At 38.5% G+C, this 27,530-nt stretch overlaps 2 protein-coding genes across 3 annotated transcripts; both read right to left on the reverse strand.

The window, feature by feature from the left end:
* Positions 1–48: 48 nt before the first annotated feature.
* On the reverse strand, positions 49–4,709 carry gorasp2 (golgi reassembly stacking protein 2). 2 transcript variants are annotated; one of them, XM_079461228.1, is made up of 10 exons: positions 4,590–4,709; positions 3,786–3,866; positions 3,148–3,351; positions 2,851–2,937; positions 2,617–2,747; positions 2,405–2,537; positions 2,205–2,328; positions 2,023–2,109; positions 1,011–1,142; positions 49–869 (listed from the first exon to the last, which is right to left on the reverse strand). In XM_079461228.1, the coding sequence occupies exons 3-10, from the start codon at positions 3,289–3,291 to the stop codon at positions 583–585; spliced, it is 1,125 nt and encodes a 374-aa protein (XP_079317354.1). In that variant the 5' UTR covers positions 3,292–3,351; positions 3,786–3,866; positions 4,590–4,709; the 3' UTR covers positions 49–582. The 2 variants fall into 2 exon arrangements, with proteins under 2 accessions (XP_079317354.1, XP_079317353.1); XM_079461227.1 differs by having other exon boundaries at positions 4,453–4,688.
* Positions 4,710–5,601: 892 nt separating this feature from the next.
* On the reverse strand, positions 5,602–21,866 carry gad1b (glutamate decarboxylase 1b). The gene is made up of 17 exons (XM_079461229.1): positions 21,575–21,866; positions 20,407–20,544; positions 18,589–18,651; positions 16,119–16,262; positions 15,485–15,727; positions 15,029–15,119; positions 9,949–10,061; positions 9,595–9,710; positions 9,321–9,400; positions 9,131–9,185; positions 8,871–8,987; positions 8,647–8,711; positions 8,350–8,428; positions 8,100–8,249; positions 7,882–7,989; positions 7,692–7,781; positions 5,602–7,251 (listed from the first exon to the last, which is right to left on the reverse strand). The coding sequence occupies exons 2-17, from the start codon at positions 20,480–20,482 to the stop codon at positions 7,078–7,080; spliced, it is 1,764 nt and encodes a 587-aa protein (XP_079317355.1). The 5' UTR covers positions 20,483–20,544; positions 21,575–21,866; the 3' UTR covers positions 5,602–7,077.
* Positions 21,867–27,530: the final 5,664 nt, after the last annotated feature.

The raw sequence follows: 27,530 nt of genomic DNA on the forward strand, positions 1-27,530 counted from the left end.
TAAATCCACATCAACAAACATTCAAAGTGACTCAAAGAAACACTTGAGTGTAAAACTGGGTAGTTTATTGCTTGAGTGTTTGAATGAGAAATTCCTTCACAATCTTCAAACTGCACAAGCACGTTCAACCCTGCAGCACATCTGTTTCAATCCACCTTGACAGTGGATATATTTTAACGTATGTGAGCAAAATTGGCCTGATCTGACCACGCGGAGAGCGTGTTCGTGAAAAACCGAGCATGTGAAATAAATGTGCAAAGAAAGAAGACAGTAAAATCACATGGCAATTGGTATTTACGAGGAATGCTATACTAACATTTGAAAGTTGATTACAAGATATACAGAAAGAAAGAGCATAAGAAAGCACAGCGTCTGAAGAGACACCACACTTGGACATGCATGCGCTCTGTTTCCTAGTCACACCTGCCATCATATTTATTTTATAATATTTAATATCTGTCCATCGCTCAGTACCCTCTAGCGCCTCTCAGCAGAACTGCGTGTGTTTGCGCACTGGAATATTTTTGTACTGAATAAATACATTAGAGATACAGAGGGACGCCCCTGGCCGCGGCACGATCGTTACGAGGACTCTACGGCCGCCTGTGCAACCGTCGTCTGCTGTAGGATGGTTTCCATGGCAACAGACATCGCTGAAGGCGTGTCTTTGATTGCAGGGTTGGGCGTGGTATCCAGTATTAGTGCAGGAGTCTGCTCTGTCACTATGGATGTGGGTGGAATGAGGTCAGAAGGGGCCAGGGTGGATGGCAGCGTGACCCCTGGCATGCTTGGCAACATTGAGGGCAGAACGGTGGGCATGGGCAGAGGAGACATGCCAGGCAGGTTCAGAGGAGGGAAAGGTGGTAAACCTACAGAAAAAGAAAAAAAATATATAAAATATTTTCTGAGTGAACAGTTCTTCATTAGAATATTCTTAAAAGTGGAGTTAATGCTGGGGGTTAAAAGCATTGCTGTCCGAGACTGCTGGTCATGTGTCCACGTGTGTGTACCTGCTGTAGTTGGTGGTAACCCACTGAATCCAGTTAATGATACACCACTAAGGTCAGGTAATGGTATATTGAAATTTGGGAGATTGGGGAGATTTGGCAGGGGAGGAAGGCCAGACGGTAAGGGCAGCAAACCTGGAAACACAAATATTATTAATCTACTTGATCTTTAAACAATAAGCTCAACACCCCTGGTAGCTTTACACTTATGTAACACGACATCTTTAAATATTGAAATATTAGGCTTGTTTGAGATGAGCAAAATCTGCGCAGAACCGATCACCGGTGATCAGCGCGAGCTGCATGCCGGTTAGAAAAGTGTCCGAGTTACGTCCGCCTTGCTCTGACCTCATGCTGACGTGTGCCAAAAACTCTCGTGACGGCGAGGCGGCTGTGTCGGATTGAGCAGTCGAGCGCAGTTGCTCTCCTCCGACTGCGCTATTCAAAAGCATGATGGGAAACGACTGAGTGACGACACAGCTTCAAGCTCATTGGCTGAGAATGTCGACATTCTAAGAATTAGATTACGCATCTGTTTATTTATATTTACATGCAAACTAAACAAAAACAAAACACGCCTGAAGTTAAGAATGAGGACATGCGTTTATTTTATATTTCTCATCATAAGAATTCTTCCTTGTTGTAATTTTCTCTTTATTCTTTTGTATGTTTGTGTGAATTAAGAAATCAATCCATTAAAAATATACATGCACACATACATATCTAAATGGACTGTTTAGTCATTATGCCTCATCTTTGTGTGGTTTCATCTGAGAAGTGTCTGGGTCTTAAAACAAGGGAAGAAATTCTGAAGAATGTTTGCTACAATACAGCTTTGACTTGCATGGTGTGGAAAAATGGATGTGAAATGGTGGCAGAAACCTGCTTGTTATTAAATATGATAAACATTTGTTATGACCTCTGTCTCTCAAAAGCAACTTGCTTTTTACTTAATTTACCATTTGTTTATACAATCCTTGAAAAACTGAGATGGAGAAAAGTGTATGCTCTGTACCTGGTAGGGTGGTGGAGGGGTTAACAGAGGAAAGGGAACTCAATCCTGGGGTCATCTGAGTGGGCAGCAGGGGGACTGTAGGAACACCTAACCCAAAACAAATGTCAATGCCAAAATGTCAATGTGTTAATGTACAAAAATATAAATAGCATAATATATAATTGGTGGGGGGGTTGTCACACCTGTGTGGAACTCGCTGGGAATTTGAGGCGGGGCTGAGCTGAGTGATAGACCAGATAAACTGTCATCAAGCCCCGTGTGCTTGGGTTGTACCACGGGGGGCGGAGTTACTGCAGACAGCTGAACCTGAATGGAAAGATCAACAAAAGTTACATTTAGAATAAAATAAGTCACTACTTTGTACACACGCATATGTACTGACCTCTGTGAAACCATCCTTCAGGGGGCTGACAGGCTCACTATGGGTGTGTCCAGGGAAGCAAATTTTCTTGCCTTCTTCAAAGGGCCGAGTCGGGATTCTGTGCAGGTAACCGTAGCCAATGCCGCAGCCGAGACTGAACATAGATGAATAATTGTGCAAACATTAGTGCGAAACAATGTAAAAACAAACCAGACCGAAATTTTGACACACACCTGCCCTCTCCACCCCAGGCAGTATTGGGAGTGATGACCACTTCTCTGCAGTTATCAGTGTCTGTGTTGTAGACGTAGAGCTTCAGTCCTTTGCTCTCATGAGTTTCGATTAATGAGAATAAATCTTCGGACTGCAGAGAGAACAAAATATACACACAAATAGTAAATCAAACAATTTAGCTCTATAAAGCAATAATGAGAAACAAGGAAAACATTTCAGAATGTGCGAATTACCTCATTCATAACAGTATCTGCTCCAATGATGTAGTCAGTGTGTGGTCTTAAACCCGCTAATGCTGCTGGAGAATTTGGCTCCACTTCCTGTTACACAGACCAATCATAAGTCAAGAAATTAGAGCAGGTTCTTGCCATCCATCTTTCATATCTAGATCGACCTGTTTAGCAAGAACGCGCCCTGAAAACGTGCTCAATGTCTAGCATCTGAGACTGGATGTTAGGGTTATTCTTAAGTATTACTATTTTCATTCACCGGCACCCCACCCTATAGTGTGTGCTGTAAAAGTTACTCACCAAAACATGCCAGACGTTCTCATTAGCTCCCTCGAAGCTGCAAAAACGGATGCTGACCCCCAGTAGGCCCTGCCCCCCCCACATGTTGCTAGGGATAACGGTTGCCTCCCGTAGCTCAAGGGTCTTGCTGCTGTACACCAGCATCTTCACCGGTTTTTCAACACTAGCCTTTAGTATGTCTTTCAATGTGTCATTATCTTTGTTCTTAATAAGAAACACAAAGCACAACATAGTGAAATATGCAAGTGCATGAACTAGTATGACTGGCAGAGTTATACTGTTTGTTTTAAAGTAGATATTATTACGTGATATTTATAAGTGGGAATGTTTTACATGATTGAAAGCGGAATGAAACCATACAGGATAGAGTAGACATATTTGTTGCATAAACATAGAGTGCAAATCACAGGTAAAATAAAAATGCTTCAGAGGACAGATATGAAGAAATCTGGATTACTTTTATGATATATGCATATGCTTTTTGGGGGGCAACATTTCCAGACCTATATGGATCTACAATGATTTATTTTTTACATCAGTGTTCAGTTGATGAAACAAAACCACATGTATATGGGATACTGTGCTTTGTTATTTATGAGATAAGGACTGTTCTTGCAACACACACAGGATGAACTTACCAGTCTGGTGTTGTTAATGGACACAATGAAGTCAAAGAAGGGCTCTAGACCTGCTCTGTGTCCAGGAGAATTCTCCTGCACCTGCATAAGATAGAGTTCAGTCAAATGACATTCAAATCTAACAACAAATAAACAGCAAGTTTCTAAATCCTCTTGACTATGGCATCACGAATCGTGTTTAAATTAAAACTAAACCTTTGTAAATGATACAAGAGTTGTGAACATTTCAAACAAGCTGTCGCGCATCTACGTGAGCAATATTAAAAAAGGCACATTGTTTTTTTTCTCATAATACATTTGAAATACGGCACGCTGTTGATACTCAAAGTTACAACGATTCATTAAAAATGAACATCTGTAACGTTACAGTATAGCCATTGATGCGAAGCTTTAATAATATAACATTACCCCAGACGCACATCCGCTATAACAAAGACAAAATTATAATTGTACACGCGAAAGAAATAAAAATATAACTTGTCATGTTACACGTTATCTGTTAATTAACGTCTACGCATAAAAAAAACGTAGCATTTCAAAGCAGAGCTTCAGCACTAGCCGCTAGCAGGCCGCGCTACCATCCCCGGCCTCGATTTGAACTCTCCAACGCCAGACACTCGCGAGCCACCGTATGGTTGAAAAACGCAGACCGGCAGACTACACTCACTCTCAGAACATGATAACCCTCCGAGCCTCCTCCGGGAATTTCCACGCTCTGCGAACCCCCCATAATCCCCGCTTCGTGTCTGTGCCACCGGAAAGAATGTCGTCTATATTATTTTAACGTTACTCTTTAGTCTTTACCAGCCGGTTTTCTGGGACAGAGAGCGCGAGCGAGTGTCCCTGGGATGCGCAACGGCTGTGTGTGTGAGTGACGTGGCAGTGCAGGAAGAGTGTTGGTGCTTATGTGGCGCACAGGTGAGCAGCACTAGAGTTGATCAAACAGCGCTACACACGGATGTATTATTCTGTTATCATTTCATAAATTCATAAAATGGTATGTAAAGGATGGGAACGATGTGCTTTGTGGGTTGAATGGCATAAACACGCGGGGGCTTGGTTTAATGACCCGGTAGTTATTTATAATTAGTCAAGCACAGTACCACAATAATAACTGTCATTTTAAACTACGCATTATAATTTTTTTAAAGCGCCATAATTCAGAATATTGTTATTATGACTATTAAAGCTGCAGCTAGACATGTGGTATATACTTTTCCATGCCTTGAGCAGGATGGACCAATTTTCAATTTTTATAAGGTAGCTGGGCATGCATTTTCAATTAAATGTGAAGTATAAATCAGCAGAATTAAAATAATTAAACGATTCTACTTTTTTATTTTTAGAAATTCCCTAACGCATCGGCTTTTTCTCAGGCGGTAGGCGCCCCCTAGAGTTAGAAAATGTAATGGTCCGAAAAAGCAACGTGGAATAGGTCGATGTTCTTATCAATGTGACGGTGCTGCCTCTCTGTGGCAGGTCAATTGTTGAACAGAAAAAGACATTAGAGGATAAGTTCACATTCAAAAGGAAAATTCTGTCATCATTGACTCACCCTGTTGACATTTGTGTGATTTTCTGAAATGGTCCCCATTGACTTCTATTGTATGGACACGAAACCAATGCAAGTCTTGGGGACCAGCGGTTTTCTGTAACCTACATTTTTCAAAATATCCAATTTTGTGTTTTGCAAAAGAAAGAAAGTCATACAGGCGTGTAAACAATGACAGAATTTTCATTTCATTATCGTATGATTTCATTTTAATATTTCAATCATATTTATATTTCAGTGGAATAAAGCAACATACAAACAAATACGGAATGACATTATTATTTATTTTGAGCATGAAAATAACATATATAATAAGATCAATAATATATTCCAGTGTATATAATTTACACCTTAAAAGGACGACTAACAGAACATTCTTTACTATTCATACTTTAATAGATATTATAGTTTTCTGTACAGGTGTAAGTTATCATTTACATATATTGTGATTGCATTTTAAAGTGCCAGCCTTATTGAGGAGCCCAGACCAGCCTCCTTGCATTCAATATTGTTCACTGTATCAACAATTCACAACAGTAGAGGAAAAAATATTGCGCAGGTAGTAGTCATCAAAAACACTTGAAACAAAGACAAGATCGAATAAACATTCATCTTTCACATATTCAAAAGACTCACAACAGCTGAATCTAAATACAGTAGTGAAATATCAATAAACCTTTAGTAAATGTTTATATCAACACAGTCTTTCAGCATCCTGAGGACATCCAGCCTTCCTTCTAAGTTTGTGCTTTTTGCTTTATGCATTTTCTTTCACTCTTTCTTTTTTAACTCTATTTACAGTTGAATAATCGCTATAGGCGCCTGAGTAGAATATTAATAATCGCTAGTAAATATCCAGTACTGTAACTAACATATCATTGATAGGATTGCTTGTAACATTCAGTCGAAGATACACACAATAACATTATAACATTGACACACTAATTGCACAGAGTCAAAGGCCTGAACAACAAACATTTACGTTATAATTATATTATATATAAATGTGGATAGATTAATATATTTATATGCTTGCTTATTTCAAAGAGTATTGAGCGTATTGTAAAACATATGGCACTAGTTTTGTCTTTGGCTCACAAGTACACCACTGGACCATAAACGTTACTCTAAACTTATTTGATTATATATTTTTTCTTAAAATACATGTGAAGAAACGCTACAAATGGAAAAAATACACTGCTCAGGTCACAATATAAATAAATACATTTCTTTGTTTATATACTTATATCAGTAGAACTGAAAATTGAATAGTTATGTTTCACCTCACAAAGGTGCAGAGTAAACGCTTTACATGACCTAATACAAGGTACGTTAATAGGAACACAACACTCAAATACGGATTGTATTACAGTCACCAGTTTACACACATACCCCACTACTACACAAAACGGGGTTTGAGCTTTGATAAAAGGGTGTTGCGTCTTACTTGTCTTTAAATTGTATGTACAAACAGAAGCACCGACTGTTAGACAAATCAGAGTACGATCCCAATGGAGTTCAACTACGCTGTAAGATGACTGCGTATCTATAGATAGAGGCTTCTTCTAGTTAGAAATCGAATAATATAGAGAGGACGGAACGTATTGGATCACAACACAATGTTGAAACATTAAACGTGCAGGGCGCAAACTCTGTCCCTGTGAGTGGATGTTTAGATGCACCACGCCTGGGCTGTACATGGTGCGTGTATTGCGGCCTCCACCCAGCAGAGCGGCGCTCTCACAGGTCGTTACCCAGCCTTTCAATCTCATCGATGAGGAAATCTATGTCAGATTTGGTAGCTGCATGGTTGGAGACGACCATTCGGAAAAAGTTGACTTTCTCACCCTGTGGTTGGTATCCTACCATGGTTGTTCCACATTCCATCATCAATGCTTTGATCTTTGGCGCCACCTATAGGGGAGGAAGTGTAATTGTGGTTGAGATGTCTGAGAAGCTATTTGGGGGGTGGTTTGTGGTGGATTTAGTGTTCAAATTTTATTGTTAAAATTACCACACAGTTTCCACACTTTTTCGTGATTAGGCTCCATATGTATGTTTAACTAATAGTATTAAAAATAAACTTAGCATATTTAAAGATTATGGTTTGTTAATAATAAACATCACTCAAATTAGCTCCATTCACACGATTTATCTTAAAAAAATAATTTCAGACGTTTAAGCATAATCCTTAAGGATAAGATGAGGAGAAAAAAGTAATTCCAATTTGTTCAGACCTGTGACTGCTAGCATTAATATAATGGTGAAAGACAAACTTGCATATTTTACAGAGTCCCCCCCCTAACAAAAAGACCTCTGTTTTGAGCAGATTCGTCTGAGATGAGATTCAATACCTTGTGTAGCTTCTCTCTCCGTTCATCTCCCTCTGGCATACCCCGTATGCTCGGTGGACTATACCAGAAGCAGACGTTTGTATGCTGGGGCTAAAGAAAAAGAAAGGCAAAGAGAACAAAACCAGTATGTTACAAACACTATAACATGAGAAATGAGTTCTCAGTCTGTGAATATGTTTCAGTTACAAACCTGGCCCTCAAAGACCATTTCATATCCCTCCCGGTTCTTGATTTTGTTGTAAAGATATTCAGAGACCTCCAGACATCTGTCAATGTGCTGCTCGAACCCGATTGTGCCCTGCATAGTGCCAATTGACCAGAAATGAGAATTATTTGTGTAGAATGGAAATGTGTAATGGTAACCAAAATACCTTAGTTTAGTCAGAAATACCAAACCACATATCCCACCTTGGCCTTCCACATGAGCCAGAATTTGAAGATGTCCACATGTCTGCCGCACTGGATGGCCTTGTCTCCTGTGTCATAGTTGACGTCGTACTGTTTGTCTGGCTGGAAGAGGTATCCAGCGCACATAGAGTTGCAGCCCTGCAGAATGCCCTGTAACCAGCGGCAGAGTTTTGTGATACGTTGTTTGATCTCACGTAAAACGTCATTCTTGACTAACAGAACCACACACTTAACGTGGGTGTTTTCTTACCTTCTCTCTGACCAGAATGGCTGAACATTGCAATGGTACACCCATCATCTTATGAGGGTTCCATGTGACTGAATTTGCCCTAAAACAGAGAAATGTTACTGTTATTTGTTTAGTAAACTGTTTACATTTATCCAAAGTGACATACAAATACAGGTGCATTTATTTGCCTTAACCAATGATAATTATACAAAGACATCAAATTACTTTTATATTTGTTTCAATATTAAAACAAGGTTAAGCAGTGCAAAGTTAAGGATAAGTCCTGTCTTTTTATGTTTTCAGTGTTATTTTACATACCTCTCAATGCCGCTTAACTTGTGACGGTGTTTTCTAGACATCAACAGTGATCCACCCCAGGCACCCTGGAGTCATGCAAACACACGTTAAATTGATTGCCGGATTTATTTCTTTTATGGTTCATGAATTATACGTCAAAGTACTTTTTCAATTATTTTGAAAGCACGAAACTAGGTACTCATAAATCACGATGCGACGAGAGACAAGAGTCAAATTAAACTTACATCCACATGTAGCCACAGGTTGTATTTCTCACAGATGTCAGCGATGTCGTTGATGGGATCAAACGCCCCGTAGACTGTGGTACCAGCTGTCGCATTCACAAACAGTGGCACGTGACCCTTAAAATACACAATTTAAATGAGACAAAGTTTGGCACATTCACTGAAGATACACACTTTACACACTCATTCTTGAGTACTGACTATATTACGCATATAGGGTATTGCAGCCTAATGTGGGTATGGTTAGTGTGCATACTAACCTTCTGTTTGGCATCAATGATTTTGGCCTCTAAGTCTGCTGGTATGACACGCCCCCTGAAAAAAACATCCAATAAGAGGGAAGGACTTAAAAGATTGAACATATAAGCTATAAAGCAATGTTTAGTCAACCGCTTTACCTCCTTAATTACAGCTTATATGTAAGTAATAGAAGCAGTATTGTGATAATACCTTTGATCTGTCTTCAGAAGGATGACGTTTTCTTTGCCAAAGCCCAAAACAGCTCCCGCCTTTTTGATAGAATAATGACTCTACAGAAAAGCAAGAGCGTTGCTCAATCAATTCACAGATAAGCTTTTATGGAAAATATATTGTTAATGGAAATAAAATTTATAATATTAACAGCTGATCTTACTAAGAAAAAGTATGACCTGTAGAGGGAGACACATACTTTTTTTTGTTCTTTTGTACATGAGAAGCACAGCTGTACTGGTTCAATACTTACATGTTCAGATGTGAAAAGCACCAGTCTTGGTGCAACAGACATCCCCTTTGTTTTCACTTCTGGAAAATACTTATACCTGGCAACCATCACGCTGTACATGTTCGATATGGCGCCCCCTGCAGACGGTTGAGAAAATGACATTGTGTTAGTTTTCAGCACCACAGACAGCAGCTTTTCCCAGCAAAATACAATGTTAAAGAAATACTTCATATTTTATCAATATCTTATTAATGATATTCAATATATAAATCACTTAAATGTATGTTTTCGTCTATGAAACACACAATTCAGTTTTCAGTAAATTTGTGAGTGTCTCGTTTCCTGTATCTGGTTGTAGATTATAGATCGGTTTACCTGGTGAGAAAAGTCCATCACCGTCACCAATTGGCCATCCGATGATCTCTATCATCTTCTTGAGGGTCAACTGCTCCATCAGGACAAACACAGGTGCGATCTCATACGTGAACCTGCAAGAGGAAGACATAGCAAGACCATATTCAGTCGGTCTCAAATGTTTAAAGTGCTTAAATCTGTGTTGATGTTATTATGTCATCAGGGACTATTGAACAACCCAAAACAATATTTCATAACCATGTTTTAATGATCATTTCAGTGCCTGAGATGATGGGTCAGTGTCACAAAATCTGCCAAGAACAAGTCCAGGTCCCATGTTTAGCATTCCATGACCATTGAGCACGTTATGATACATTTTAATTTCTTCAATGTATGCTATCAGATTGATTTACTCTTACTTAGGTTTTGGTCACTTCCAGTTTTGATAGTGATTCTATTTGAAAACATTATTTATTCTAATAAGCAAATGCATTTCAATATTTTCTCATATTCCCATAATGTATAAATAATACAATAATACAATTCTTTGCACAAAATACCTTTTGACATATTCATGGCACATTTTTTTAATCTTACCTATCAACTACTTGAAATCAGAACGATGGCAATACTTCAAAAAAATGACAGTACGTGATGACGGGAGAGATACATACTGTCCCTCTCGGCCGTTTTGAATTTCACAAATTAAAAGACGCCTGCGATGGGGCAGATAGGAGCTCATCTCTGGTTATTTTAATGAAGGGAGTCGATGCTCTGATAACTATCTGTCCGTCCAAATGGACGAGTTGAGCCTGATGGGAGACAGACAGCACACAAATGAGAGAACAGCTGCGCAGACGAGATAAGAGCGCGCTTCAACACAAACCCATCTCGTTCAGAGAAAGGATGGACCGAAGTGATTGAGTAAGTGATGAAACACAACTAGGACAGAGAACAGCCTCGGGCAGACTCATTGTTCAGCTCCGTCACAAAAGAAGAACAAAGATTTAAGACTGTGAAATAACCGAGAATCATCAATAACATGGCAAACCCGTGATTTTAGCTGTTCCTATGTTGAATTTGATTAATTGCATGTTTGATCCCTTTTTCCAACAGAGAGAAGAAAATAACAGGAAATTGAAAATCAGCCTGAATAATGTGTTCTGGGACAGAGGTCTACTTGTTGGGATTCTTTATATATCCACGTTATGAATTCGAAAATGATGTATGTATGATAAGCATTAGTCTTAGCACTATTATCTACAAATATACAAAAAAACGTGTCTGCATTTGGAACCCGTCATGGTTTTATAAAGCGCAATTCTCCAGACGTGCTTCTGTGAAATTGGGATGCCAACTTGCTACCCCTTCTTCGGGGTCTTCCGACTGGTCTACAGCTGATGAGCTGGGTTGCGCGTAAAAGTTGATAGTCTTCAGCTTGACATGACGTTCATGCTTGAGATGCTGCAAAATACGCGTAATGTCAAACAGGTCCGTGTAGTGCATTTTTACATAGAAAACCCATGGAGAAGTAGCGCAGCTGAATGTAAAAACGTTCTGTGTGAACCTCATCATTTTGGATGACAGGGTCTGACATACCCATACATGTACATAAATATGATCGACACACCCCGTAAATGTTGTAGGAACCAACTAACACCCTAGCAACCACTCAGAATATCCAAACAACGTAATATCAACACCCTGGCAACCAACCACAACGTAGCAGATTTTTGCACAGACTTGCGACCCTCACATTTTCTTGATAAAGTTGAAAATCTACTTTTTATGTGGAGCTATTTTAAGGGTAATTCAGCGCGTATGCGCATCAGTCCATTAGATATCGGTCAGTGTGTGTCACCGCTGATGGGAAATAATGGGCCTGAATTAGTCACGGTGAATAATGACAGAATAAGCAGCGTTCGCAGCTCGTTGATTCACTGAATCACAGATACTACGACACTCCCCTCAATCTTGCCACAAAGCCCATCCTATAGAGCGTGAGGTTGAACAGCCAAAAGCGGTGCTCTCAGCAGTGAAGAAATGAAACGTTCTCCAGCCTAGCAGGTGAAATCCGTCAGAATGAGGGCAGCGAGCGGCGGGAGGTGGATGGAACAGCTTTATCCCTGCAGCAGGGAGATGACAGGGCGTGTGGGTGATGGAAAAACATGGCGTGAGATTCTGAAGGGCTATAATGCTTTTGCTAGAGAGTGGAATGCTAATCAAACTTGGCTATGTTGCCTGAAAACGTTTTTAGACATGCTCCTGTCATGCTGTTTCAATAGGCCGCTTATTTATCCTCTCTTCTAATATACCTTCTTTTGAACCAATTCTTCTTCTTTGGACAGCTTCACAGAGAAACCCAAAGAATCACAAAATTCACTGCAACAAACAATCCATCTAAAATGGTGAATCGAGACATATTCTTGTTTGAATTAATGAATGAGGTACCCTACAGTTTCATTCTTACAGCGTTGTTAGTGCTGGAAGTCACCATTGTGGCTCCATCAATTCTAGATATAAATATAGTGATTTTAAATCTCATTCTTTACAGGAACTGGATATGAGGAAAGGTCTAAACTCAAGTTTAATATAAAAAAAATCAAAGCTGGGGCTTCACACCATCTATCACCTCCTGACATTTTAAATGTCAGTAGCACTGGTGGTCGATCTGGATGTAAACTGTGTTCAAAAAATCACACAGCGCTAGCATCTGAAGCAAATGCCACACTAGTGAGGTGACTTGCTACCCCGATTTCTAAGGTCACATCATGAAACACAACTGAAACTGAACCTCGGTTTTCTAATCAGTCACAAAGGACAAAAAATAAATGTGCGTTTTGTTAAGATGATCTTTTACTTCCACAGAACACAAATGAAGATACTATAAGGAATGTTTGTAACCGAACAGCGACAGCACCCATTGACTTTGGTTTTGTGTCCATACAGTAGAGCTGAATGGGTGCCGCTGCTGTTCATTTACCAACATTCTTTAAAATATCTTCTTTTGTGTTCTGCAGAAGTCATATAGATTTGAAATGAACAGAGGGCGAGTACATTTTTGGGTGAACTACCTCTTTAGTTAAGTTTTTTGTCCAAATGAATATTTCTTCACCATCCTGATTAAATTTTTTCCTGCACTTGATGCAATGCGTTCTGGTAAGGACACACGTGAAGCCAAAAGAAAGTGTTTTAGAAAACAGTCAAATGGAGGCTATGAAAGAACGGCACTGTTTTGAAATTTCAACCTTATCTCGCTGGAATTCATTTTACGAGGTGGCAAATCTGTATGATGCCATGAAAAACATAATGACTAGAAAAAAGCTAGCAATAACGTCCCACTGCTCAGCCTAACATCATTGGAATTAAATCAAATTGAAAACAGTTCTAAAATCTACAAATATATTGTACAAATTCATATGTAATGTATTTCAAATTTCAAAGAGATGTGGAAAGGTTAATATTACCATGTATGTCATATTATAGAATATAAAGTGTAGTGTTTAAATATTCTACTGGAACATTATTTTATGCTCTGTTATGTTTCTCACTATCTTTCTCTGTATGTGGCGAGAATTATTTTAAGAGGATATTAATCTAAGTAATTCCCTATTGCCAAAAGCCATTGTTCATAGTTATGGCTATTTAACAAGGCTTTTTTCATCCTAAGTGACTTCTATTATAAGAGTCTCTCTGTGTATATTAAGAAAGACGGCTGTAATGAAGTGCTCAGTCCTTGGAGATCAAAATGGCCTCTGGGGTAAAACGCGATGGCCAGACTGTACGGCCCACGGGGACAGACTCTCCGACTGGCTGGTCCCAGCTGGCACAGACTTGCTACCAGCCCACAGTCAGACACAATCAATGGGCTGTTAAATAGATTTGGTACAATTCCATTTTGTGCTTTAGTGTTGTAAGACTCCTCGGTGCAACACTGGCTCAGTCATAACACAATTTAAAGCAGCATTGTGAGGTTTATGAAAAATCCCATTAGCTGGATCTATACTGTAAGAGGAGGAGACCGGCTTGTCAGAAACTATCTGTTTTTGAGGCAAATGAAATACATTTTCTCTAGCTGTTTTGTATGTTTTGTTTAGAAACTAAATTGCGAACTCTATAATTCTAATATCCTAAAATCTTGGGTAAACATTTAATTCAGACTGAGATATATTAAAGCAAGTGTCAACCACAAAATTGAGCTTAACTTTAACCAACAGATCAGAAGAAAGGCTTTTATAATAAAAGAAAGATTGGGGCATGTTGTCACATGCGTTTGTAGTTTGGAATTTTACACAATGCATAGTTTCTGTGTGTTAAAGAAATGATTAGATCTCTTGTATATCGCCTTCTTAATTTTTACTATTTCATTATAATGTGTTTGAAGTTGACAATTCTGTCATCATTTACTCACCCTCTTGTCATTTTAAAACTGTTTGACATTCTTTCTTCTGCAGAACACAAAAGAAGATTATTTGAAGAATGAACCCATTTACTTCCATTAAACCACTGCATGTCAACGGGCACATTCTTCAAAATATCTTTGTTTGTGTTCTTCAGGAAAAAACATCATACAGATTTGAAATGACAAGAAGGTGAGTTAATGATGACATAAGTATACTTTTGGGTAAACTATCACGTTAACGGCAACCTATGTATGACAACTAACCCCAGTTTTTATATATGTGTAATATATAATGTGTAAAACACTGTTAACATGGTATCAATTTAAACGTGATGTATCTCAGTGCTCTTAACTGTCATTTCTTTGCAAACCACCTTTTTACTGAGAGCCGCATCAGTGAGTCATCGGACAGAGATGTCCAATGGTACAGCACATTCCCAATTGCTTTTTATATCAACAGAGAAATGTCTAACTCTATCGGCTAATCAATATGCAATCACACACGCCTGGAGGGCCAGTGTGGTTACAGAATCCCATCATATCACTCGATACAAGGTTGACAAAGACAGGGCCTCTGGCAATAGCATTCAAACAAACACTTTACATAACCTCAGAGCAACGGAAATACTTTCATACATACATTATTTTTCAGTGGCCCCACAGAGACCACCGAGAGGAGGGTAGAATCGTATTACTCACATGTTAGTGTTGGCTGTTGATGTAAGCCACTCTCCAGCAAGACCAATTATATCCAGACCAGAGGAAAGTTGATTAAAAAACCTAGGATGACCTGAGAGAGGATTTCACAAGGACATGATGCAGTTAAATTGTCTAGCTATTAAAGTTTTATTTAATAATTTCAGCTTTTTGACAGTAGTATTTCAGCTTTTGCTGACAATAATACCAGTTTGCCTAATATCTCAAACTGGCCATTTTCAAAGAAAAAAACATTAATATGTGGATTAATACTGAGAGTTTAACGTTTATTTGTTAGGTAAATTTGACAATTAGAAACAATCAAATCTAACAGTTTGAGTCAATGGTTCCAATAGCACTATTTAGCTTTTTCTAAAATTAGAAATTTGATCATTTTTTTGTCCTATATATTTTTAACATTAAAGTCTTTTGTTGGGTATACTCCATTTGTAAAGGTACCTGTTCTCACTCCATATTTGAGCGTGTCTCTGCAGTCCACCAGGATCTGCTCCAGAGATTCTGGTTGATCAGATAGCTCCAGATTAAAGCCCTCCATTCCCTCCAGAAGCTGGTGAGGATGATGGAAATCCAGCACTTTTGTGGATCGGTCAAAGGTCTTGCGCACATAATTTGTGAGAATTTCCACCACCTCCAGGAGAAACTGGATTGTGGGTTCCTCTCCATTTTTAGCAGGCAGTAAATCTGTAATTACACATATTTTTCTTTATGTTTCATCACAGATTTAGTGAGCAGTGGTAGCCCTTTCTTACAATTTTTAAACATTAAAACACAATTGTTTAGATGTCTTGCGGAATCTTTCGATTGAAAAATGTTATAAACTGGTATACTCAAATACAAGCAATTACATTAAATGGTTTGATATATTACATATAAAAATGTACACAATCATTTTCTTGAATGTTTAAAGGTTTTGAATAAAGTATGACACAACATTTTTCTACTAATCAACATGAAAAGCTACTTTTTGACAATTTATTACAAATATTTTTAATAAAAAAATTCAGAGTTCTTCATTATAAACCTTAATATAGACTTTTTGTGGAAAACATCAACAACAAAATGGTAATCTCACCCCGAGCGAACAGGTTGGAGAAGTCAGTCTCTGTGCGTCTGAATTGCTCACTGTTATCACAAGACAGCTGGTTCTTGGAGCTCTCCTTGAAGGTGCCCACCAAACGATTTTTCTCATCCAAACTGTTGTTCTTCTGCAGGAAGCCTGCATCATTACAACACGGGGAAGAATCGCAAAACATCCTCAACCGTGATGCTGAATACTTAGATGGCCTATCTTCGATCAACTAACTAAGCAGTATGGACTCTGATACTTAGGTTGATTCCAGAGTATTTAGTGGCACAGGGCTATTTATGGATTGGTTAAGGTTCACTGTAGTCATGACATCAGAGGATGTGTAGCGTTTTTTTGGTTCACAAAACACCGTTGAAACATGGTTGAGATGAGGTCCACCCGTCCCCTCCCTCACAGATTCCGCTTGAGTGCTTAAATGGCTCCATGTCATTAGCTGCCGACGGGCACATTCAATACAGTGATGCTGCGATCTATTGAGGGTGTTTTACTGGAGCGCCGTACATGAACATTGACAAAGACGTTTAGAAACAACATTACTGGAAGAGACGTTACGGAAAAAAGCATTAAAAGGACAAAGCTTGACAAGATGCGCAAAACGTCATTCTAATACACACGGCACGGACTGAATAAATCGCATGACACTTTAAATCTACAATAAATCATATGTCTTTTATTTATAATTCTTTGTAAATTAATTATTTTGATACATTTTATTTAAGGAGATTTGTTGTAAAATATGGGTCTGATAATTGCGCAGATGACAAAAAGGATTACCAAAAACATTTCTCGGTGTATAACGTGGAGCATCCGTCTTTTTGCTCATTTGGACCCTGTTCATATTTGCATGGTGGTTATCTCCCCTTCTGAGCAAGACTATCACACAATATTATCACAAAAAACAGACGCACTGAGAAGATTTTAATACCCCCTCTCTCTGCCAGCAGCCCATCTCTCACATTCAGTGTCGGTTCTGATAAGAGCTAATGACTATTCGATGCCGTAAATCTTAAGCGATGGGCTGAACATCAATGGCCTGTACGATTTTATTGTGACTATCAAAATAGATTTTTCTGTTTTCTATCAGTAGACCACTTTGATCACAGAACACCGAATGAGTTTCTTACTCATAAATACGATTTACAAAATAGTGTATAAGGATGTTAATAAAATTAATATTGTTTGGTATATCCTATCGTGCGCTTTAATATTGAATACAGTAACCCATATGATTTTACACAAGCTGTCCATGATTTCTAGATTACTAGATTTACGCATTTATTTCGTTTTGGTAATACGCTCAATTAAAAAAAAGCGTATTCTTCCTCAGTAAGCAAACCTACACATATAATATTAAATAATAGTCATATTTATTATTATTAATATTGGTATTATTCATATTAAAGCGAATACAGGATTCAGAATAAAGGTAGGCCTACTTGCTTGCTTTTCAAGTGAGGGAACGTTATCTTTATTGTAATTTATCTTCTATTGCCTATCCACCTGTTATTCAAGATCATTTTACGCGTAGAGATTCCCAGATACTTTTATCTTTTTTAAACGAGGCAATCCATCTAAAATCCAGACAACTGAGAGGCGGATACACTTCAACAATTTTAACAACGTATCTTTTTCATTCCAAGTGTGTTGTTCTGTCAGGTCTGTTAGTCCATTATTAATTTGCCTTAAACGTAACGTAAAGTGATTTTGCAAAAACAAGCGCATCGTTTTTAACAAGCTAAGAGTTAAACCAGGGTAATTTGTCCTTGTGACCTGGTATAACATGTTATGAAACTGAAAAAAGCCCCTTCTATAAGCCACACCCTCCCAGACGTCGTCATGATATTTAAACACCCAATCCACCTCACATCTTTTAGCAGACTATAAAAACCGGCGTTGCGTAAAAAGACAAGTTGAGAAAGACGGAGAACCACCCACAAGGAAACTAATAGACAAGAGAGCAAGACAGGCAGCCCCCTTTTCTGCTGATATATAGTATTTCACTGTACAACAAATCCAGTTAGGAAAACGTTACTAACTGACCGTGCAGAGAATGTATCCTTTCAGACGCTGATTCACTATAGCTTATTTTTCTTTTCTCTTATGGAATAGCCAATGTTACTCTCCCTACCACACAAAGTTTTTCTTTCGGGCACCTGGCTTTAAGATTTCTGCTCTTATGTGATAGAATTGGAAACAAAGACTAAGACCCTGTTCACATAGAGGCCTGCGGGGTAAGTAACTGAATGACCTTTAATGTGACGGAAACGCGCAATGACAGTCTCTTCCTCTCTATTTGTTTGTATCTACTGTAGGAATAAATGTATGGGTCAAAAGAGCAACAACAGCACACGTGAAGGTGCAATGCGTCTTGGCACCCCAAGTGACCCCCTGCCCGCTTTTGGGACCGAAATGATGTTTGCATACATTATATGAAGAGAACATGTCCAGAACTTACCACATATCTTCATGCCCAGTTTCCTCGTGCATCCGTGTGCAACCCCGTACCACGCGTCACCGGCTAAAACGAGATGTTTGGGAAAGCTCAACATACGATTATTTACTTTGGTTTAAGCTATATGTGGGCGAAGATGTGCCTGAGAAAGCGCGAAATGGACTGACGCAAAGGACAATGGATATGCGCAATTTGCAGAATTTGCTCTTTACCGGGTGTGCGTATTTCTTGTCTTGTCTGTATTTCGGGTTGTTCAAATGGGGGTAATTTTTATCAAGCAGTCAATAGAGACTATGAGAGAGACAGGCAGCAAATAGATGGTGGCACACATCCGGCAAAGAGGCGGTTTAAAATAAGCGGGCATGAAATGAGGTCTCGGGCGCGGGCAGAAATTAATTGAGTGAAACGCCTGTGTTTGACTCGCCAGCCGTCATTGAGAATGTAAAACTGGAAATTCATGAATGATCTCCTGTATATTGATCAGACAGATGCAGCCATAAATATTAAAACAAAAATGAAACAATTCTCACAGTATCCATTTTTATTTCAAAACATTCAACAATGCGTTCGTGTCATTAATGATGCTATTTATGTTATAATTTAGCTGTTTTGCAAACACACACGGTGCGTATTTATAGTGCAGACATGCAGGAGAGCAATTGAATAGATCTTTATTTTAAGAATGTGTGCACCAGAGACAGGTTGAGAGAATAACAAAAGAATCGCAATCAATAATATTATTAATTGTTTGGAGTGTATTTGTGTCGTCCACTGGGGTGGGTGGTTGTCTGGGGGCCGATCTAACGCTCTCTGCCCCGGGCGCCCGCTGTCAGAACGAAGCAATGACAGCGAGAGCCCCCTCATGTCAGTGAGCGTGAGATAGGGCTTGGCATGGAGATAATGGCCAAACGCGCGCACACACAGACACACAAAATCGAAACAAAACATCAACATTTATATTGTATATTTTGGCCTATGTCTTTGCCCCCAAAAGCAATATCCATAAGGGTGGTTTTATTATCTGCGAGCGTTAAATTGTTGAATGATTTTACAATATTAGGCTGCGTATTTCAACCATGCATTAAATCAAATAAACCAGAGCAGACCTGTATGTTTTAAGCATATTCAAATTTTGACTCTGGCCAGCATTTTTAACATATTTACTAAGGAAAACTGGGAATTGGACCGTGATGGCGGGTAATTTGTGTAATTACGCTTTTGAGGTCTGTGTGTTGAGAGCAGATGATTGCGCGTGATTGGGGTTATTTAAGCTCCAGTAAAACGTTGCAAAATGGACGACCATTGTTATACGGTTGGGGCCATATTTAATAGACAGAATAATAGCTCTTCTTATAGACAAACATATTCTTATTTGAAAATCTAGTTTCTAGCTATATTGTTCAAAATTGTAAGCTAAACTTGTGTGAACAAAAAACGACATAATTTAAAGTTACATTAACATAATAATAGGCTATCTATCTATCTATCTATCTATCTATCTATCTATCTATCTATCTATCTATCTATCTATCTATCTATCTATCTATCTATCTATCTATCTATCTATCTATCTATCTATCTATCTATCTATCCATCTATCCATCTATCCATCTATCCATCTATTCGTTTGTTACGGTACATGGTGGATTCCCCACAAACTGAGCATCCACGTTGGTCTGTCAAGTTGTTTGTGGATGATTTGTCAGCTAATAGACATTTCACACGGTGCTGTGTGTTTTTTTTTCTTAGGCAGTGATGAACATCGCCACCCCACGGAGTAAATAAGCCAAGTGAAAAACGCTTTATCCGGGAAAGACCTACTTGTGGCAGGTTGTCGTAAATTAGCCGTGTTTGGGTCCATATCACCATCCGAGGACGTAGGTGCGGAAGACGCCATCAGTCCGGAGACAGCTTTTCTCTGATAGTAAATTCAGTGTTCAGACGGAAGAAATAATGTCGCTGCATGAAAAATATTTGGAATTAGGACAAAACAATGCAATGTGACAAAGCAGAATTGGATGTAACAAAAAGGACAGTGTCTTGGTTTTTATATCATGCTTATAAAAATAAGAAGCCTTTATCCAAGCGTAATTTCACGCATCCGAATCTGTGATATCCTTTGTGAAATGGCAGTAATTCACTCGCCGTCACAAGGACAATTTGTCTGGCGCCATGTGCTCCGTGTGTCCTGTCATGTTTAGAAATGCGCTCTCTGATAAAACGGCGCACATTACAGCACATTAAATGGCACGAAAATAGCTAAAGGCTTTAAGAAAAAAGACCACTATGGTTTTTCTAGGCATTGCTATAAAAAATTATCCGACCTCTTGGCTAATGTGGTATTTTGGATGACGGTCCGGTTCTATACTCTCCAGACGCAACCCGGCCCCCAGCGCGCATCAGACCGTGAAGTCAGACTTAATTGGCTCTGTAACGAGGTCTTTAAATCTGGCCATTCAAAAGGACGAAATTAAGAACCTGTTCGTTTCACCTATAGAAAATATAGCAAAGGCGACGACACCGGGACAGAAATAATCTTTATGAATTTACGATTATTGACTTTATGATAATTAATGTTTCTTTTTCAAATGTCTTCACAGAAGGTCAGAAGCTCAACCCATTTGAGTGATTCTTGTCAAAAAGAAAAGAAAAGACTGAGCAAACGACTATTGATTTCTTTATTAAGATGATCTTTAAATATCTTGAAATAACGCACATCAATCACTGTCTGAGTAAGTGAAATATGGAAAACAAATCATTGCACTGCTCATGTGTTAAATTACCTCATGTTTTTGGACCAGGTAAAAATCATTAATTTATCCGACCCTTCCAAGTAGATGCCGAAAATAGGTCCTTTAAATGCGTTTTGTTTCCATTATATATTCAAAATAAATGCTGTTGGAAATTATCTTTGAAACAGTGTTATTTTGAAAAGGTTGTACAAAATAAACATAAACGGTTTGCGAATGAGCAAAGAGAGCTTACTTACGAAGTCACAGGTGTTCCTGGTCTCAGTAAAATCCAGAAAAGCACGACACACGCAGAATTGTTTCACACTACGTGATTTGGCCCCGAGACACTTGACATCAGAACATCAGAAGAGTAGAAAATAAAATAAAAATCCATCCAACACCGATTCAGGTTTTAATCCTAACACCGAGAGCACAATCTCCAAAATTCACTTCTTCTGTATTCTAGTGCGATTCCCACGCGAATAATATCCTCCAGTGTTTCTTCAGGGTCAGACTCACTGTTGATGACGCACTTGCCATTAGACACATGAAGTTTAATTCACCGACTAATATATATACATACATACATACATACGTCAAAAACATCGTGGGAGTGAGAAAAACGAAGAGAGAGAGAAAGAGAGAGAGAGAGTGGGGGAGAGAGGGGGAGATCGCAGGAATGAATCACCCTTTATGGCTATTGTTTCTGAAAGTATCTATATAATAAACGAGCAACAATTGTAGGCATTTCATCAAAGTGCATCACATAATATAACGAATATGCGCAACATATTTTCATATGGAATAACCTTTACGACATTTAAAACTAACACCCATGACATCCACGAGGTGGCAACAGAGAGCAACTTGAACTTGAAGAATTTTCGGGCAGCGCCCTGGAAAATCACTTGAGCTGGTCTATCCATCTCCGTGAAACCACTTAACTGAAGGATAAATACACAAACGGAGCAATCCTTTAATGCAAAATGCTCAGAACACGGACTCTGCTTGCTCAGTCCTGACATGATGTACATTATACAATGGGAGATGAAAAATGTAGGCTATAATATTCTAAGTGTTAAGCTGAATTTCAGAATTTCAGGTCATTTGGCAGCTATACCTTTCTGCACTAACAGCAGTAAAGCTCGAACTGGCAACACCTGATAATCCTCAAAACGATTTCTGTGCACTTCAATGGACGCAAAGAAAATCTGTCGGTCCAGCACTTTAAATATTCATAAATATTTCCTCTTCGTTTTACATCGTTCTCAGGTTTTCAAAATCTTTTTAGTCTGTCTTCCATGCTCACACCATTTTTTAAAGAATTTAATAACCTAATTGTTACAACCCCTGATGTGTATAAAAAAGGAAATAAATATAAAAGGTTTGCTAACATTGAAAGACATATAAATACAATATAGTTTAAATATATTTTTATTTCAGTCAAATGTTCTTTTGCAACTCGAGCCAGACGAAGCTTTCCCTCCAGATGGCGCTATTCTGTTTTGTGTTTAATGAATAACCATAAACGTTTACACAGAATCTACAGAATCTAAAGAGTGAATTCCCGACAAATTATTAAAGGACAAGGACAGTATCAGGATTGGGAAAGGACCAAGAGCCAGGACTCAAACTTGGGTCACCTGGTGCTACATGTCTGGAGCACTGGCCGCAGTCTACGACAAGAGTGAGACGGTCAGAGCTCCAGTCAAAATTGAGAAGATTTCTATCTTTTCTCCACATGATCCAAATGAATTATGCAAAATATGGACATGCATGTATAATATCAAAAACAACAGCACAACACTGACACTTGACATTGTTTAATGTCTTCCTCCCTTTATGATGATGATGATGTTTCATCTGTGCTGTCAGTGGACTCTTCATCTGTGTCCGAAGATTCATTATCGTCTACGTCTTCATCATCACTGCTATCCTCTTCCTCCTCCTCCTCATCGGTTGTGTCAGATTCATCATTATCATTGTCTGAACTTTCCTCTGTTTCTTCAGATGATGATGATGATGATGGTGATGCAGCATAAATGAACAAATTTCAAGTAATTTACTTTGAGGACAATGTGTCACATAATATCAAAGTCACTCGCTTGGAACATTGACACTAATGAATCCAATTTATTGTGTTTCATCCTCATTTTCAATCATGTCTGTAGGACTTAACTTACAATCCTTTTAAAGTTAATTTAAATACTAAATTGGAAAGATGTAATATGCTTAAATTTTTTCATGAGGAGTAGAACAGAATGACAGATCAATAATAATCTTACCTATCAGTAGTTTTTCTTCAATGAGTGGCAAGAAGCTCTTTGCCTCCGAGTTCTGGGGTTCATATATTAGGACTGCACAAATAAAACATAAAACAGATGTATGGAAGCATGTCAGTGTCATAAAGTAAGAAAAAACAAACTAGTATGTTAAACCCCCCTTTGACAACTTACTCATCTGACAAAGTTTCTTCGCAAGTTGGAAGTTCTTTGTCATAACAGCCTCCAGGAACTTAAAGCACAAACACGGATAAAAACACAGCAAAGGTTTGGCAACAAGGACCCAAAGATGCTCCGTCTTTTGTATTAGCAACCATGTACACTTCTTGTGCACTTGACATCTCACCTCTGCAAATAATTCTAGCGGCACATGACCCTCGGCTGTCTCATTTTCTTCACTTTCTTCTTCGTCACGCAGTTCCACAGGAGGATAAGGCTCACTTTTAGACAGGGTCTGTGGCTCATGTCTAAAGCCTAACTGCACTTCAGATGTCTCTTGTTGTTCTGAAATTTGGACAGATGAAATAGGATGTCACCAAAATCAGCAGTAACAGAGTTTAGAGTTTTACATTTGATGGATTAAGCAGAAAACAAAACATGAGGCCTTGCATTGTTTGACCAGAGAACAAAACTATGAATCATCCTTATATGAACCAGGAGGGTTATATAGTAGCCCATGTTTAAGCACAAACAATGTACATAGTCCACTGCCACTACTACACTAGAAATGTCGCAATGTTCTTATACATTTTAAGTTTACGTCATACATTCTTATAATGCTTATTAAATGATTTTTTTTATTTCCAATGGAGTCTTAGACCTCCAGACTATTCTGTATATGTACAGGGCACCCCGGGCATCTCAAAACATAAAAGGAATTGCAAGACCAATTGATTAAAAACATAAAATAGACTATAGGATAAGAAATAAAATGGATTCAGTACCTGTCATAACACGCACAACCTGTTTAGGCACTTTATGTCCATGCGTGGTTACATTTTTGAAGGACCGAGCTTTAGGGGCAATATGCCCTCCGCTGGTGAAAAAATGGACGATAAAAGGTAAACTATTAGAGCTCACCGAAGCGAGTGAATGCTATCAGCAACCTGCTTTATGCATGTACGCTTCATAAACCACACCCCCACAAATGACCTAAAGAGCCATGCTGACTGCAGGAGACGACGCCACTCATATACTATATTATATAAAAACGAATATAATTATACTTTCGAAATGATTGTTCAATAATAACATGAAAAAGAAATCTTATCAAATTATTTGCCATATAATATGGATTGTATTGGGAACAGACCAAAATAAGATACGTTTATGAACCAATGAAAATTGTTGTTGACATCAACAAAATGGCCAGCGGTCATTAATCTGATATAAAGCATTTTTTAATAAACACAGATTAAAGGAAGATACTGAGTTTAAAATATTCAACTTTATAGTTGGACGTAAGTTTGAAGCTTGACAGCCTAAGTCCCCTTTTGACAACATGAGGGGTCAAATGATACATTTTATTTGTTAATGCTTCGATTGAGTCCATTCCAGTCTGTTATAGAGAAACTGCAGGTAAACATCCCCTCATTCTCTTTACCTCGCAGTATTTTGTGTTGTCAGCATGTGTTTTGCTGTGCCAGCATTGGTAGAAGGATCTTGTGTCTCTGTTTTTCTGGGTTTTGGTTTATTTTGCCTACACAAATCAAACCAAATGTACATGAATGATTGCTTTGCGTCTGTAATTAACACCATAAAAATGTCAATTTTATTGAACTATTTAACCAGTTTAACCGTGCGAGCAAACGTTAACATTTCAAATGTATTCTGTACTCAAAACCAGTTGGCTGCATTCTAAATTGTGTCATTTATCATCATACAATATATGTTGCATTCACCTCTTAGTACTTTGAACTCCAAACGTGGGATTTGTTGTGTCAGAGTTTGTAGTAGGATCCTGTACCTCTGTCTTTCCACTGGGTTTTGGTTTCTGTTGCCTACCCAAAATAAAACCCAAGGCATTTTAAATAATGGTTGAAGTACATTATAAAATATACCCAATGATTGGTCTCATTAAATTCAAGGTCCAGTCCTTCTCGAATAACTAAACTATCCAAACAGTACACACGAAAAAGGGCTGGTGACCCGGTGACACACTGTTTAACTTACTTTGGTTTCCATTCCACAGATTCTTTTGGCAAAGGATCTACAGAACAAAGACAGTTATATAATTTCAGGAACAAATCCACAGCACATTGTGGTTGTTTAAATCTTCGAAAACTGTTGCTATAGTTATATAAATTCCTGAAAGCTAATACACATGGAAATTTTACCTGCTGGGGTGGCACACACCGGCTTTATGAGTCCAGTTTCCTTCATAACAATAACAATGGCAGGACAATTTAAATAGATGTACATAAAGACAAACTAACAAAAATACTGATCAAAGTTGGTAAAATATTTCCCCTTTAAAGTTGATTTCAATCTTACATTTTCCTCTATTTGGGACTTACCTTTTCAGTGACCTTTGACGAAACATCTGATAGCTTTCCAATACACTGTAATCTTACCATAAATAAGAAAATATTTGAAAGTAGCCTAATAAATATACAGTCATAGTCTTGAGTCGAACACCACTCTAAATAAATAAGTAATAAATAGACACCAAAACGTCAGTCTCGTCAGTCTTATATAATAGACTGAGACACGAGTGTTTTAAGCTTCAATCCTTATCACAGACACAGTCCATAGCGACACCACAGTAGCTATATGGACCTACTGTAAAAGTTGCATTACAGTAAATGTTTAAATATAATGATATTTGTAAAAATAACTTAAACAAAACTAAAACATTTACAAAAGTCATTCGTGCATTCTTACCTCTTCATTTTTTCAAGATAAAAATGTAAAATCAACGAGCAGTATTGGAGAACTTGACTGACAATAAGCTATATATGCGGTCACTAAATTGTAAGGCGCAAGTTACGCTATTTTGACGTTTTTTCGACTTTCTGACTGCGGTGTGCGAACATGTGTACTGTTTCCATAGCAACTAGGTTCTCACCTTCAAATATTTCGAGTGCAACAAGCTTTATCCGGAACCAACGTATTGCGTAAATCCACTAAAATTACCACCCTAAAGACCTTACCTACCCCTGTCGGAACAATTTGTCATTAAAAATGCCGTTTTAGAAAAAAAATACCCTTCGTACTACAGTCATTTTATCAATCTTTCACACGTAACTTTCAGAAACTTCTTTATGACAAGTTTTTAATGACACTGGCGAATAAAACATAATTTTGCTTTACCCCAAATGTAATGGCCTATCATAACAAATCATTTTAGTTCTTTGGTCAAAATCGTGCAGTTATAAAGTTTTTTCAACAATAATGTTATAAAAATCAACTAATGTTAAATGCCTGGCGCGCGTAAGTTAATTTTCCCATGACTTTTAACGGAAAAATAACAACTTATTTTTATTACACAGTATATAGGCCTACTTTCACAAGTGCGTCTAAAAAGGAATTGAGAAAAATCTTTCTAGAGTTTTGATGAAATATTCCTCCCAGCATTACGCGTCACGTGATCCAGCATGGGAAATGGTGGTCTGTTCTTCTTTATCAAGTGTGTCTTCAGGTGTTTGGTCAGATGGTCACTGCGCATGAAACGCTTCGTGCAGTCCGGACAGGTGAAGCGCTTTTCTCCGGTGTGCGTGCGCATGTGTCTCTGGAGCTCGTCAGAGCGCGTGAAGCTTTTACCACACAGCATCCAGCTGCAGACGAACGGCCGCTCACCTGCGTGCCACCGCAGATGCGCTTTTAGGTGTGACGTTTTGCCGTACACCTTGCCGCAGCCCGGCATGTGGCAAACGTGTTGCTTTCTCCTCCCCGGTTCCCCGGGGGTCTTTTGGCAGTTGGGACACCTGCA

This window comes from Barbatula barbatula (assembly GCF_947034865.1).
Source record: "Barbatula barbatula genome assembly, chromosome: 7".
NCBI lineage: Eukaryota > Metazoa > Chordata > Actinopteri > Cypriniformes > Nemacheilidae > Barbatula > Barbatula barbatula.